Source organism: Poromitra crassiceps (genome assembly GCF_964638095.1).
Source record: "Poromitra crassiceps genome assembly, chromosome: 20".
Taxonomy (NCBI): domain Eukaryota; kingdom Metazoa; phylum Chordata; class Actinopteri; order Beryciformes; family Melamphaidae; genus Poromitra; species Poromitra crassiceps.
In genome coordinates, this window is record NC_139637.1 from 4,676,721 (window position 1) to 4,691,936 (window position 15,216).

Genomic DNA, 15,216 nt, shown 5'->3' on the forward strand with positions numbered 1-15,216 from the left:
CTCGTCAAACTTCTGCAGGGCCTTGATCTCCAGGTCGGAGCCCTGCTCGGCCTGCTTGCTGCTGCTCTGGCGGCTGGGGGTGCGAGAGGGGCCGCGGCTGCCGGAGGCGCTGCCGCCCTCGGGAGCAGCAGCAGCAGCCGGGGCGGGAGGAGCGGGCACAGAGGGGGTAGCGGGGCGACTGTTGGGCCTGCTGTTGGGTCTACTGTTACCCCGGCTGCCAACGCTCTTATTGCTCTTGTCGCCGTTCCAGCTGCCCGGGCTGAGGAAGTTCTCCTTGTTGGTGATGCCCGGGCTGGGGGAGGGCGTGCGGGCCGGGGTGGAGCCGGCGGGCATGAAGCCGTCCAGCTCGTTCATCATCAGCGGGCTCTCGGGGGGCGTGGGCATGGGCTCCTCCTCAGCGAGCAGCGGCTCGTGCATGCCAGTGTCTGCGTTCTCGTGGCCCTCCGCCACCTCATGTAAGACTCTCTTCTTCAGATACTCGGGGCCTGCGGTGCAGCAGAGGAGTTTACAATCAATGCTTTGCAATCGGTACATGTACACACGATACTGTTTTCTCATGATACACTTCCTTATGGCAGTCACTGTTCTCGTAACACTGCTGCCCTCTGATGAAATAGGCGATCTGATCAAATTGTATCAATGAAGCACTTTTTAAATGTATTCATTATGAAGATGGAATTACTACTTTCATGATTGTATAGCTACATCTTACAGATATTTCCTAGTTATCATCAAGCCCGGATTAGCAACTCTATGGGCAGGGTGAGTGCCCTGGGGCATCAGCCAAAATGATTCCGTGGCTAATTCTACTGTTTTTCAGAGGTTGTAGCAGGCTCATTTTTAAAGCTAGAGCAAAGCGACTGATATCATATGAAACTAGAAGACCTAAGGCATCCAGTGATACCAACCATGACATGCTAGCTTGTCAGCAAGGGGGCTAAATAACGCTCCAAATTTAGACTAGATTTTGGTGAGGGAAAAACTGGCACGGCCAGTTTCAAACGGGTCCCTTGACCTGTCACCTCAAGATATCTGAATCATAATGGGTTACATTACATTACGCCATTTGGCAGACGCTTTTATCCAAAGCGACATACAATGTCGAATCAGCGTGACGTCACTTGCCACCCAGAAATGCGGAACCCCGCGGCAGTTAACTAGTATGAGTTGTGCCAAACAAACGTTAATATCTCAAAAACTATACATCACATCGCTTATATTTTGACATTCTGAGTGAGAGCAGAATTAGCTCAAGAGTTTGATGTATAATATATGCATGTCGTGTTAACGTTGTGTGAACTGTCGCAGTTTTTTAAATGTAAACAGAGTTAGCGAGCTAGAGTCAGACACTCACGCCTCGCACCACTTGGGCTCCGATAGGGTTCCATTGGTGTTGCCACCCAGTGGTTTGTTTACCAAAATGCTGCTTGGCTGATCCCTCGTATAATACATTTTTGTCAGCAATAGAGCAATCAACTATGCAACACAGTCTCTGACAGCTACAACTTCTGAAGGAACAGTGGTAAAGTTTATTTTATTTTTATTTTCCTCCTGACCAGGCGTAACTCTTACGCCTGGGCGTAGTGAAAAGAAGGCTTAAGCCGTCTTGGTGCAACCGGCGTAGCTGTTAGGTCGTAAAGTTACGACCAACTTAGCTTAAGACCAGTGTAAGACCAGTTGGTGCAACCGGGCCCTGCTGGTTATCATGGAGCACCTGCCTCTCTTTAGACTTCCACTGCAGGAAATAGCTCCTGGAGGACATTCTGGAGATGGAGTTTACCTCCTCTCCCTAAGCAAGACTAATGTCTTGTGACTTCAGTAATGGTAAATGGGAAACCTCAGTCGCTAGGAAGTACAGCTTGTAGTGGATTTGAGACAATCTATATTTGTTAATGGAGTCAGTGAAGCGGTAACACAGTCCGCCCTTCCGACACAGCGGGAAGCATCGTGTAGAGTGACCATCTCCAAAGTAGATCATTGATTGCTTTGGCCTGATCCATATCAAATAGGCAGCAGAGGCCAAGATAAACACCGACGGCAACACTAGAGACGTGTTTGCTAAAGTCACTTTGGACCAAAAGTGAATCTCACAAACTGCTAGCTGACAGCGCTACACCATGACTATGTCTTTGTTGTTATCTCCTTGGTTGGTGGTGAGAGATCTTTCACGGAAGAACGCCTAGGAGAACTCAACCAGGCTGTGGTCTTCTTGCATTAGCAACAGACATCTCAGGCAGTCACTCAGCGCCACCTAGTTTTTTTTAAATCAGTGTGTAGTTTGAGTCTCGTACAAGCTTCTCGTGCTTTTGTGTGAATGTGTGCGTGTGTGTGTGTGTGTGTGTGTGTGTGTGTGTGTGTGTGTGTGTGTGTGTGTGTGTGTGTGTGTGTGTGTGTGTGTGTGCCACAAGGGAGACTTGCAAGGAAACCGATATCATCCCTTCCACCCAATAAGACGCTCCTTTTTTTAGACCTTCAGAGGTGACTACCCTTGTCAACCCACGATCTGCTCGCTGAAGCTGTAGTTTCACACAGGGTCACATAGTGGGGCATAAGGCTAGATACTGTATGTGGTGAGAGGTATGTGGCTAGAGGTTTATCTTCGCAGTTGCCTTTTATAGCCTCGAAGTTTCCATCGAAAAAGGGTAGTCCACCAACAGTGCCAACAGTTTGCCTTCTGGGTGCATTTGTAGTCTTTAGTGCTGTATTCACACATCACACAGGAAAGCAATGATGGTCGATACAAGTTTCCTACTAGAAGATACAATTGGACCTAAATGGTATTTTCTAGTAGGAAACGTGTATCTACAAGATCTACTATCTAGCAGACTAGACTATCTCCAGACTATCTATCAGCTCAGTGGCCTTGTGGTTTGAGTGTCCGCCCTGAGACTGGGAGGTCGTGAGTTCGATCCCCGGCCGAGTCATACCAAAGACTATAAAAATGGGACCCGTTTGCCTCCCTGCTTGGCACTCAGCATTGGAGTTGGAATTGGGGGGTTAGATCACCAAATGATTCCCGAGCGCGGCACTGCTGCTGCCGCTCACCGCTCCCCCAGGAGATGGGTCAAATGCGGAGAACAAATTTCGCACACTCAGGTGTGTGACAATCAGTGGGACTTTACCTTTATCTAGAGACCTTGGGGTTTGACAGTAAAACTGGTAGCACAAATGCATACATTTTTTTTTAGCTAGGGTGCTTTTGTGTACTACTCCTACAGTTTTGAGCCATTTTGCAGTGTTGAAGTCTACTCACCTGGCTGGTAGAAGGAAGGAGAAAGTTCTCTGGCCACCAATCTGGCGATCCCTGACTCACTGTTGGATGCCTGAGAGGCCTGTTCTGCTCCGTCTGCCTTGGCTTTGGCGTGGGACGTCCTGCAGGGGGACATCATGAGTTACAGCACAAATCAATCACACCTGTTCACTCTCTTAGTGTTGCTTAGATCGATTGCCTGGTAGGACGGAAACATAATCCGAATCAATTCATATTAATAGGCTGGCAATCCATTCAGACCTTTGAAAATAGCCTTTATGCGTTGTTTTGGTATAATAACTACACATAGTGTGGTATACAGTTTTCAGTCTGTGCTGAAGCAGCCTTTGTGACGGTTCAACAACAAACCGACCAATTTTCACGAAAGACAAAGAGACCAAAGTGCTGAACCTTCAGCAGAAATGAATGGAGAATGACATTATCACACTCTCTCAGATCAGAATATACGTCTGTTGGTCTTATTGTATCCTGTATTTATGTATTTATTGTTGGAAGTGGGAACGGCGTAACTGTCTAATTGTCTAAATGTATCAATGTCCTGTTTCCATGTTATGTCAGAGCTACAACATCATGTACTGAAACTAACTACCACCAACCTGGTTGCGTGGCAATAAAAGTATCTGAATCTGAATCTGATTGTCACTTTTGTGTCTGCGAACTCCACGGACATTGCCCCTCGTCTCTTTGGGAAGACACTTCTGGACGTCTGGACAAAAACCTAATGAGAAAGTCCCCACTTCACGCTATAGAGACGACCATACCCTCACAACTGAACTACGGACCCTGCTGAGGAAGGAGATGGACATGCGATATAGCCGATCACACAACATGATCAATTCATAGCCGGTTTAAGACTGAGCGAAATGTCACAACGGAGGTCTTGTTTATAATATTCAATCATGTCCACATGGAGGCCTGGTCATATGGTTCATTAGTGGTATTATTAGCTATAGCGTGAGAGAGGGTGTCATTTTCTGCTGTTGGTCGACTCTGGGACAGAAATAAATGATGCTTTTAACACCCCCACCAAGACAATCATGAGCTACTGCCAGGGAGCTGCAGAGGGATCCATTATCATGTGTGTGTGTGTGTGTGTGTGTGTGTGTGTGTGTGTGTGTGTGTGTGTGTGTGTGTGTGTGTGTGTGTGTGTGTGTGTGTGTGTGTGTGTATATATATATATATATATATATATATATATATATATATATATATATATATATATATATATAATATTTATATGCAGAATATTTCAACTTCAACTTCAACTTCCCACACAGGGCAATTGGATTGGGGTGATTGGTTTGGAATCTGTATGAAGAGAGAGTAGAGTAACTATAACACTACAGCACAGCAGTAAGACATGTACAGTACTTGGGCTTACGTAGCAAAGAGAGGCAAAGGGAACGTCACTTCCTGTTTCAGCACTGTACCAGAGATTTTCTTCCGCCATTTATTTTCCCATAGACATTTTGTAAAATGCTTATTAAAATAATTGTACTTGGTCAAACCAAACGGTTCAGATATATTTAGAATCGGGAGAGACCATAGAGCATTTCACTTGGACGAAAACTTTAAAAAACAACATCGAAAAAAAAAAATCTTTTTCTGACGTTTCGGTCAGAGGAAAATGTTATGCGGTCTCTCCTGTTTCTAAATATATCTGAACCGTTTGGTTTGAACAAGTACAACTATTTTTATAAGCATTTTACGAAATGTCTATGGGAAAATAAATGGCGGATGAAAATCTCTGGTACAGTGCTGAAGCAGGAAGTGACGTTCACTTTGGCTCTCTCTATAACACTACAGCACAGCAGCAGTAAGGCATGTACAGTACTTGGGCTGAGTATTGAACACTGTGTGAAGGTTGTGCAGTTTGCCTCACTGCTTCAGGGCGTGTGGACCAATAGCTTGAGAGTGATGGTCTATCTGCTTCAGGACGTGTGGACCAATAGCTTAAGAGTGATGGTCTATCTGCTTCAGGGCGTGTGGACCAATAGCTTGAGAGTGATGGTCTATCTGCTTCAGGACGTGTGGACCAATAGCTTAAGAGTGATGGTCTATCTGCTTCAGGGCGTGTGGACCAATAGCTTGAGAGTGATGGTCTATCTGCTTCAGGGCGTGTGGACCAATAGCTTGAGAGTGATGGTCTATCTGCTTCAGGGCGTGTGGACCAATAGCTTGAGAGTGATGGTCTATCTGCTTCAGGACGTGTGGACCAATAGCTTAAGAGTGATGGTCTATCTGCTTCAGGGCGTGTGGACCAATAGCTTGAGAGTGATGGTCTATCTGCTTCAGGACGTGTGGACCAATAGCTTGAGAGTGATGGTCTATCTGCTTCAGGACGTGTGGACCAATAGCTTGAGAGTGATGGTCTATCTGCTTCAGGATGTGTGGACCAATAGCTTGAGAGTGATGGTCTATCTGCTTCAGGACGTGTGGACCAATAGCTTGAGAGTGATGGTCTATCTGCTTCAGGGCGTGTGGACCAATAGCTTGAGAGTGATGGTCTATCTGCTTCAGGGCGTGTGGACCAATAGCTTGAGAGTGATGGTCTATCTGCCTCTCTCCCCCCTCAGGTTTAAACCCAGCGGCTGAGAGCAGAAAGTTCAATGCTATGGGTGTCTGTCTTTTCCACATTAACGGGGAGTATTACTGATTGTGATTACTCTGGGAATACTTGACATACTGTAACGTTACACTGGGCTGAAAATAGCCCCCTGTCCACTTGAAGACTCGGTGGGGCATAGGCACTTCCCACTGGAACAATTAAGAAGCTCTTGAGGTTCCCCCTGCTTGATACAGAGGAGCTCCACCTGTCCACACACAGTCAACACCTCCTCTTCCAGGAGCTTCTAGCCCACCTCTCCCAGGCCCACAGGCTGATAATGGGATTGAAACGCTTGATAAAGTTTAGACAAGAATAACAGAGTCGGTGCTATTCAGCAGCTGTTATTTCCAACTGCCAAGAAGGCGCTGGCAACAGTACAACTTACATCAACTCAAACCACAATCCATAAATACACGCACGCACGCACACACACACACAAGCACACGCACACACATGCACGCACGCCAGGGGTGGAGCGACCCTATCAGCCCAGAGGGGGCGAAGCTCTTAGGGGGGCCCCATCAATTTTTTTTTTTTTTTTTTTTTTTTTTTTCGAAGGCCAGGCCAGGCTGCGAAGAAAAATTTGCCTTTTTTGCATGTTTGAATCGGTTTTAGCCATATTTAGTGGAATATCTAATTTTAAACACACCAATGTTATTGTCTATTGATTGAATTCCTCTCACACTCACACCACTGACTTTATTAAATAGTCATTTTAAGTCACAACTGTAAAATAGCTGATAGCCCCTATATCCCAAAACACAATTTGTCACTCATTGAGCCAAGTAATATTATGTCCAAGAAAGCCTACAGTGAAGCCACTTTCAGACAAGCTTGTTCTGAAGAAGAAAAAGAAAAACACAGGTTGCCAGCCAGGCCCGGTGGCCTGGCCTTTTTATGGGCCCCCCTGACGAGTGGGCCCCGGGGCGGGCGCACCCTCTGCCCCGGTGTACGCTCCGCTACTGACGCACGCACAAACATACACATACACACACACACAGACATACACACACAGACACAAGCACACGCACGCACGCATGCACGCACGCACAAACACACACAGACACACACACAAGCACACACATGCACGCACACGCACACACGGGCATGCACATGCGCACGCACACACACACACACACGCACACACACACGCACGCACGCACGCACGCACGCACACACACACACACTGTGTAAACATACAATAATTGACATTTGATTAAATATATATAATTGCTACTATTGAAATGCCACTAAATTTGGTGTATTTTGTATATTTACCATGTTTCACGTTGAGGTGATGAAGTTATGTGTGAAACATCTATAATCGATAATGCAATAATAGACAGTTGGTTTGTGCACACACAGATGAATCTGAACAGTGGGTTTGTGCACACACAGATGAATCTGAGCAGTTGGTTTGTGCACACACAGATGAATCTAACAACCCGTTTTTTCACTGGTTCTACTCGAGTGCGTTACATTAATCACAACAACAAGCAGATGGCCCAAAACAGGCTCACACGGTGTAAATGGTAGAAAAGTGCTCCTGGTGGACCCAACACACAACGGCGTGTTGAATCGTTAACAAGATGGCAGCCAGTCAGTTCTGCTGGCTCGGTTGCCAGTTAGTGGCTCGGTTGCCAGTTAGTGGGCGGAGGAGAAAGCATGGCGACAGATGGCTTCTTCCTGCAAACTGCCTATAGCCACCCCATAGATCAATTCTCCCTCATTTGCTGGCTGTGTTACGACACCAACAAAAATTATATTGTATACTAGCATCTGATTTTGTGCTTAGTATTGAGTGGGAGGCTATCTGGCACCCTTGACCAGCACTGAGGAGAAGCAGCTGACAGATGGCTTGTTCCAGCAAACTGACTCGCTGCTACAACACCACTCACTGCCCATTGAGTGCTGGTCAATAGAGAGCCAAACGTCACTTCCTGCTTCAGCACTGTATTTTCATCCGCATTTATTTTCCCATAGACATTTCATAAAATGCTTATAAAAATAGTTTTACTTGGTCAAACCAAACGGTTCAGATATATTTAGAAACAGGAGAGATCAGATAACATTTCACTAATCTTGTTTTTTTAAAGTTTTGGACCAAATGAAATGTTCTATGGTCTCTCCCGACTCTAAATATATCTGAACCGTTTGGTTTGACCAAGTACAACTATTTTTATAAGCATTTTACGAAATGTCTATGGGAAAATAAATGGCGGTTGAAAATCTCTGGTACAGTACTTAAGCAGGAAGTGACGTTCACTTTGCCTCTCTATACAGAAATACAATATCAGAGCAGAGTAGTTGGATGCAGTTCCAGCAGCACAGATATGTACGAGTGCAGCGTTTTGTGCAGCATGCAACAGAGACTGTAAACAAACCTCACGTCATCAAAATCATCTAGTCATACAACTCAACGAAGTAGGTAGCCTACAGCAGAGGTTCTCAAATGTTTTTCAGCCAAGGACCCCTTACTACAAGATAGAAAATATATCATTCTGATTTGTGATTTTGGGCTAAGCTTATAATTGTTTCCACGGTCACGTGCTTGACTTTTAAATTGATAGGTTTGTTAGATTAGAATGTAATCCATGAACGATTTTAGATTTAAGCATAAATATTTTCTTTGAACTATGAAGCTTTTGCAAAAAAAAAAAAAAAAAATCCTGAAAACTTTTCGCGGACCCCCTGGCAAATTGCCACGGACCCCTGGGGGTCCCCGGACCCCCATTTGAGAACCACTGGCCTACAGGTTAGCTTTGCACATACTAGTCACATCATGTCTGCAGTGATACTTTGTGGACTGGAGCGCCATCATGACTAAGATCTGACTTCATGAATGAGCAGATTTGATGCAACATCTTCTTGGCTCCCCAATCCTCCAGAGGTGAAGCTGTACAACTACTCCAGCCTGTGTTGCTCTCCCACTGTCTCCCTTCAGTCCTCTGCAAACCAACGCTGATATTTGAAACGTTGACCTAAATACCCAGTGTGCTTTTAGGGTTCTCCCCTAAGGAGACTCTGTTGGCTGTTGTATTCTGAGCAGTGATGAGATGTCAGAAGAGACTCAGATGTCAAGAAGCTGCTGTCCTCAACACCTGGAGCTGTGAGATTTCAGAGGAAAGTAAGCATGGCGTCAATGCTGTTGTGTGTGTGTGTGTGTGTGTGTCGATACTGCGCGCGCGTGTGGAAGCCTTTCCTCCGACAGACTCGACCGCACGTCTCTGACCCGTCTGGACTGTTTTGCGACCGTCTGTTTCACGCTGCAGTTGCCCTGCAGTCTTCTGATGGCAACAGAGATTCTGTCCGTTTGGCATGCGACACTGGATCTCTGTAGAGGATCCTATTCAACTATAGCAAGTGCATGACTGCGTTTGTTTGTCTATGTGTGTGCGTGTGCGTGTGTGAGAGAGAGAGAGAGAGACACACACACACACACACACACACACACACACACACACACACACAGAGAGAAAGAGACAGAGGGAGAGAGAGACAGAGGGAGGGAGAGAGAGTGATTGAGTTTCTATAAAAAGATGACTCAATGTTTCAGAGCATAATTCAGTGACTGTGGCAAAGCACACTTGTATTATGTGCTAATTGCTACCCCCTAATTGGCAACATTGCTCACAGGTCAGAGGTCACACGGGATGAGAAATAGAGTTAAAAGCTCGTCAATTTCCTCAATCGCTTATCGGCTTTCCTCAATGGCACGATTACTCATCAGGAAGAGGAAGAGCCCAAACGGGACTCTGACTCTTGAGCTGAACAGGAAGCTGTTCACAGGTGAGGCCGCTAGCCGCCATCGCTCGCCAACACAAAATGCAAGAGTACCAGCGGCCGAGCGTGTAAGCCTAAGCCACACAACTAAAGCTAGGTGTGGTGCTGCATATAGCCTCACTGTATACGCTAAGTTAGCAGTATACAGTTAGGCTATATGCAGCACCACACCTAGCTTTAGTGTCGCTAACCCCCCCCCCTATACCCCAAGTACTTGCTTATGAGGTGTGTCATATTTATATCCGTGGAAAGCATTTGACACCGCTGCTTACGTAAGACGCACTGGTGTCTGTGACCTGTCACTTTGCCGCCGGGTAGCGGCGCTGCTAAAGCGCTAGCTGCTGCTGCTGCTGCTGCTGCTGCTGCACTGGGAAGAAGCTGGTGTCACCTGAAAGAAATGGTTTGAAGATTATGAGCTGGATGTGAGCAGCTATCGGCTGGCGAGCAGAGTTATTATGCCGCAATGCAACAAGTCTCTGAGTTGCTGCAGAAGTAACAGACGTGAGTTTTATGTTTTATGGGAAGGGGGATGGGAGGAAGAGGAAGAGGAAGAGCATAAGAAAACAGTCTGGGTGTCTGTCTGTGACGACTATAGAGGAGGAAAAGAGGCGGGGGGGGGAGGGGGGGTAATCAGCTGTTGCATTCCCCAGTGATTGTGATACAGCAATACAGCCTGTCCATATTTAGTCAGGGCTCGTCTGTGACCACAGGGCCCCCTGGCTGTGCTCGTCTGTGACCACAGGGCCCCCTGGCTGTGCGTCATTTACACCCTGTCCTGTCCCGTCCACACAGCTCCTCCAGACAGCAGCAGCACCACGCAACAGAACAACGTCCACGTCCAGACTCAAAGCCAGGGGAAAACGTAGCTACAGCTACGCTGGCTTTGGGAGGCGGGTGTCTGGCATCCCCGGCAGACAGGTTGCACAATGTATTTATTTATAAGCCCTGACTTCATCTGCAGAGAGAGAGCATACGCACTGTCAGGAACAGATCTGGCAGGAACAGATCTGGCAGGACCAGATCTGGCAGGAACAGATCTGGCAGGACCAGATCTGCCAGGAACAGATCTGTCACATCTCTTTGGTTTTGTCTCATCAACGTGCACTGGCTAGCTGCTAACGCTAAATGTAAAGTGCAGAGCCTTTACCAGTAGCTGCTGTTTAGTTGTTTCTAAGTGTTTCTAGGGTGGCCAGAAAAAACTCATTCATGTGCGAATCGCGATTCTTCTCTTCCATGATTCGGAATCGATTCACAACTCCCAAGAATCGATTATTTTTTTATTTTTTTATTTTTTATTACTCACTGAGAACTGAGAAACACTATGTTTTTATTTGTGCAAGTTTAGCATGAATAAATGTTTACCTGTTACCTTTCTTAGCACACAGCAGCAGACTGGAGTAGATCCTGAAAACCCCCTATAGGCTATGTACTGAATCGAGAATCGATTGTGAATCAGGAATCCTTTTGAATCGAAAATCGATTTTGAATCGAAACGTGACATCAGGAATCGGGAATCGAATCGTGAGATACCCAAAGATCCACACCCCTACTTGTGCAGTAGTTGTGAGTTTTATAGAGAGCCAAAGGGGAACGTCACTTCCTGCTTCAGCACTGTACCAGACATTTTCATCCGCCATTTATTTTCCCATAGACATTTCGTAAAATGCTTATAAACATAGTTTTACTTGTTCAAACCAAACGGTTCAGCTATATTTAGAAACAGGAGAGACCGCATAACATTACACTCGGACCAAAGTGTAAAAAATGTGGGTTTAAAGAAATTATTTTTTTTATCTTGTTTTTTAAAGTTTTGGTCAGAGTTAAATGTTCTATACTCTCTCCCGATTCTAAATATAGCTGAACCGTTTGGTTTGACCAAGTAAAACTATTTTTATAAGCATTTTACGAAATGTCTAGGGGAAAATAAATTGCGGAAGAAAATCTCTGGTACAGCGCTGAAGCAGGAAGTGACGTTCACTTTGCCTCTCTATACACAAAAGCATTTTGAAAATGGATGGAGACATGTTTGGTGTGGACAAAGTGAAGGCCACCAAGGTGCTGTTGAGAGTAGTCACTACATAAATACTACGCGTTTCTCATCTGTATCCAGGCGCCTGGATTTAACCTCATGCCTATTCATGGAAGGCTGAAGGCTCCGTCTGTGGAGATGATGGAAGTGAAGCTTCAAGCCATCATAGAAGCAACACTCGGCCATAACTCTGACAATACTGCTTATCCTTACGCTAAAATATTTAGATTTCCATCTGCCCCTGGGACACTGGGACAGGGTCTGTGGTCCATCAGCACAAGCCGCCCTGCTGTAAACACTGGGCTTACTTCAGGTGCTGAAGATTGGCTGAAGATAGAAACACCACCGCCTTGTAAGGTTAGACAAACCTACGGGTAACATGATGTGCACGTTACGAATATGCTTATAAAAAAAACACACTCTCCGAATATGCTTATAAAAAAAAACACTCCGAATATGCTTATAAAAAAAACACTCCGAATATGCTTATAAAAAAAACACTCTCCGAATATGCTTATTTAAAAAAACACTCCTATTATTTGCTGGGTTTGGTTTTGTCGAGTGAGAGGGGATGCTGCGGGCGATGATGACCTAGAGGTCAAACTGCTCTGACCTAGAGGTCAAAATGCTCTGACCTAGAGGTCAAACTGCTCTGACCTCCCTCTCTTTGTCGGACAGGTAAATGACAGTGATTACTCACGATCAACACTTGGACATGTCACACACTTAGGACACACAGGACGTCTGTTAGCTCTGCTCACATTCAAACTCAAGTGGCGCATGTTGGTCAAAAACAGAAGGCCCGAGTTGCACACGCTGCGCTAAGTTAAGTAAACCTATTAATGTGCTACTAATATCTTCCAGTTGTGTTGAATTCGTCGAGGTAGCCAAAGGTATCTGCTGCGGCATTATCACTACCTCCCTCGTCTGAGCACTAAAGCAGGGCTATAAAAAGACAATGGGTGTCCCCTGTGTGTTGCCTGTTCTCTGACAATAGCATGAATCACTGACTCCTTTGTCACCTTTGGCACCTTCTGGTTGACATTTTGAGCAAACCAAATGTCGTTATTAATACAATGTGCAATAATGCCAACAGCTATTTTCCACATGACTCAACTTAGATGTAGGAAACAAAATCAACCGCCACACCCGAGTGAAGGTGCTGGAAACTAAGGCATAATAATAATAATAATAATAATAATAATAATAATAATAATAATAATAATAATAATGGTAATAATAATAATAAAAGTGTGTGCACAGCAGGCAGTGCTCAATACAAAAAACTAAGGCAAATGAACAACTCGTGCCGGAAGACATTTCGTGTTCACGAACCTCAGTAACTTAGGTTACTGAACACTTGCTACTTTCTTTCGTGAACATGTCTGTACTGACTATATTTTGTCAATAGAGGGGAGCAGAGAGCCATTTGAGCCATTTTGAGCCGTGTTCACCCTGCATATGTTGGTGTACACCGTGCATGCTTTATCTTTTTTTTTTTTTTTTTACCTTTATTTATACAGGGGATGTAATATGTAAAAGCTTGTATCTCAAAAACGACTCAGGCTAGGAGGCTGATATTTCAACTGCAGCTTCTCCTTATTATAGAGGACCAGCCCTGTATAGCCCATTGTAGTATAGCTTAGTACATCGTACTACAGCATAGTACAGCCTAGTACAGCCTACTCCAGCCTAGCCCAGCATAGTACATCCTATTACAACCTACTACATCCTAATAGAGCCTAGTAATTTATAGTATAGCCTAGTACAGTTGAGTATATCCTAGTTCACCCTAGTCTAGCCTAGCCCAGGCTAGTACAGCCTAGTCCAGCCCAGTACACCCAAATAGAGCCTTGTACATCATAGTATAGTTCAGTAAAGCCAAGTGCATTATAGTGTAGCTTAGCACAGCCTAGTACATTCTAGTACAGTCTAGTACATTCTAGTATAGCCTAGTACAGCTGAATATAGCCTAGTACACCCTAGTCTAGCCTAGCCCAGTCTAGTCCAGCCTAGCACAGCCTAATGGAGCCTAGTACAGCCTAGCTCATCCTAGTACAAGCTAGTACACCTTAATAGAGCCTATTACATTGTAGTATAGCCTAGTACATTGTACTACAGCATAGTACAGCCTACTCCAGCCTAGCCCAGCATAGTACATCCCATTACAACCTACTACATCCTAATAGAGCCTAGTAATTTATAGTATAGCCTAGTACAGTTGAGTATATCCTAGTTCACCCTAGTCTAGCCTAGCCCAGGCTAGTACAGCCTAGTCCAGCCCAGTACACCCAAATAGAGCCTTGTACATTATAGTATAGTTCAGTAAAGCCAAGTACATTACAGTGTAGCTTAGCACAGCCTAATACATTCTAGTATAGCATAGTACCGCTGAATATATCCTAGTACACCCCAGCCTAGTCCAGCCTAGCACAGCCTAATAGAGCCTAGTACACATTAGCCAAGCCTAGCCAAGCATGCGCGGTGTACACCAACATATGCAGGGTGAACACGGCTGTTTCTCAAGAGAGGTGAGGGCTAGAAGGCTGATCTTTTGGTATGTTTGTGGCACCCCCTGCTACTCTACGACCACCAAGTGTCAGCCTTCTAGCCCACACATTTCTTGAGAAACAGCCGTGTGCACCCGGCATATGTTGGTGTACACCGCGCATGCTTTATCATGTAATATGTAAAAGCTTATAACTCAAAAACGACTCAGGTTAGGAGGCTGATACCAAAGTATGTTAATACCACCACGGTGCTCTATTAGTGTGCTGAGTTTCCAGTCAATAGGAGCAATTTGAATTTTGGACCAAAATCTGGAAACCAGCTCTCAGCTGCCGAAGGCAAAAAATCCAACTTCTTCCAATCCTCCTGCTACTCACAGGGCTGGTCCTCTATAAAAGGGGTGGCTGCAGTTGAAATATCAGCCTCCTAGCCTGAGTCGTTTTTTAGATATAAGCTTTTACATATTACATGGTAAAGCATGCGCGGTGTACACCAACATATGCAGGGTGAACACGGCTGTTTCTCAAGAGAGGTGAGGGCTAGAAGGCTGATCTTTTGGTATGTTTGTGGCACCCCCTGCTACTCTATGACCACCAAGTGTCAGCCTTCTAGCCCACACATTTCTTGAGAAACAGCCGTGTGCACCCGGCCTATGTTGGTGTACACCGCGCATGCTTTATCATGTAATATGTAAAAGCTTATATCTCAAAAACGACTCAGGTTAGGAGGCTGATACCAAAGTATGTTAATACCACCACGGTGCTCTATTAGTGTGCTGAGTTTCCAGTCAATAGGAGCAATTTGAATTTTGGACCAAAATCTGGAAACCAGCTCTCAGCTGCCGAAGGCAAAAAATCCAACTTCTTCCAATCCTCCTGCTACTCACAGGGCTGGTCCTGTATAATAAGGAGAGGCTGCAGTTGAAATCTCAGCCTCCTAGCCTGAGTCGTTTTTGAGATATAAGCTTTTACATATTACATGGTAAAGCATGCGCGGTGTACACCAACATATGCAGGG

The 15,216-nt window shown here is 45.3% G+C and overlaps 1 protein-coding gene across 1 annotated transcript in view; it reads right to left on the bottom strand.

The window, feature by feature from the left end:
• jph2 (junctophilin 2) overlaps nucleotides 1–15,216 on the bottom strand; it is a gene marked incomplete at its 5' end in the record, with an annotated part of 34,471 nt that overhangs the window by 1,774 nt on the left and 17,481 nt on the right. Inside the window, 2 exons of the mRNA XM_083656711.1 lie at nucleotides 1–485; nucleotides 3,254–3,372. The exon at nucleotides 1–485 is cut by the window's left edge and continues 471 nt beyond it. Of these exons, the coding sequence (XP_083512837.1) occupies nucleotides 1–485; nucleotides 3,254–3,372 (604 nt within the window). The remainder of the gene's footprint in view (nucleotides 486–3,253; nucleotides 3,373–15,216) is intronic.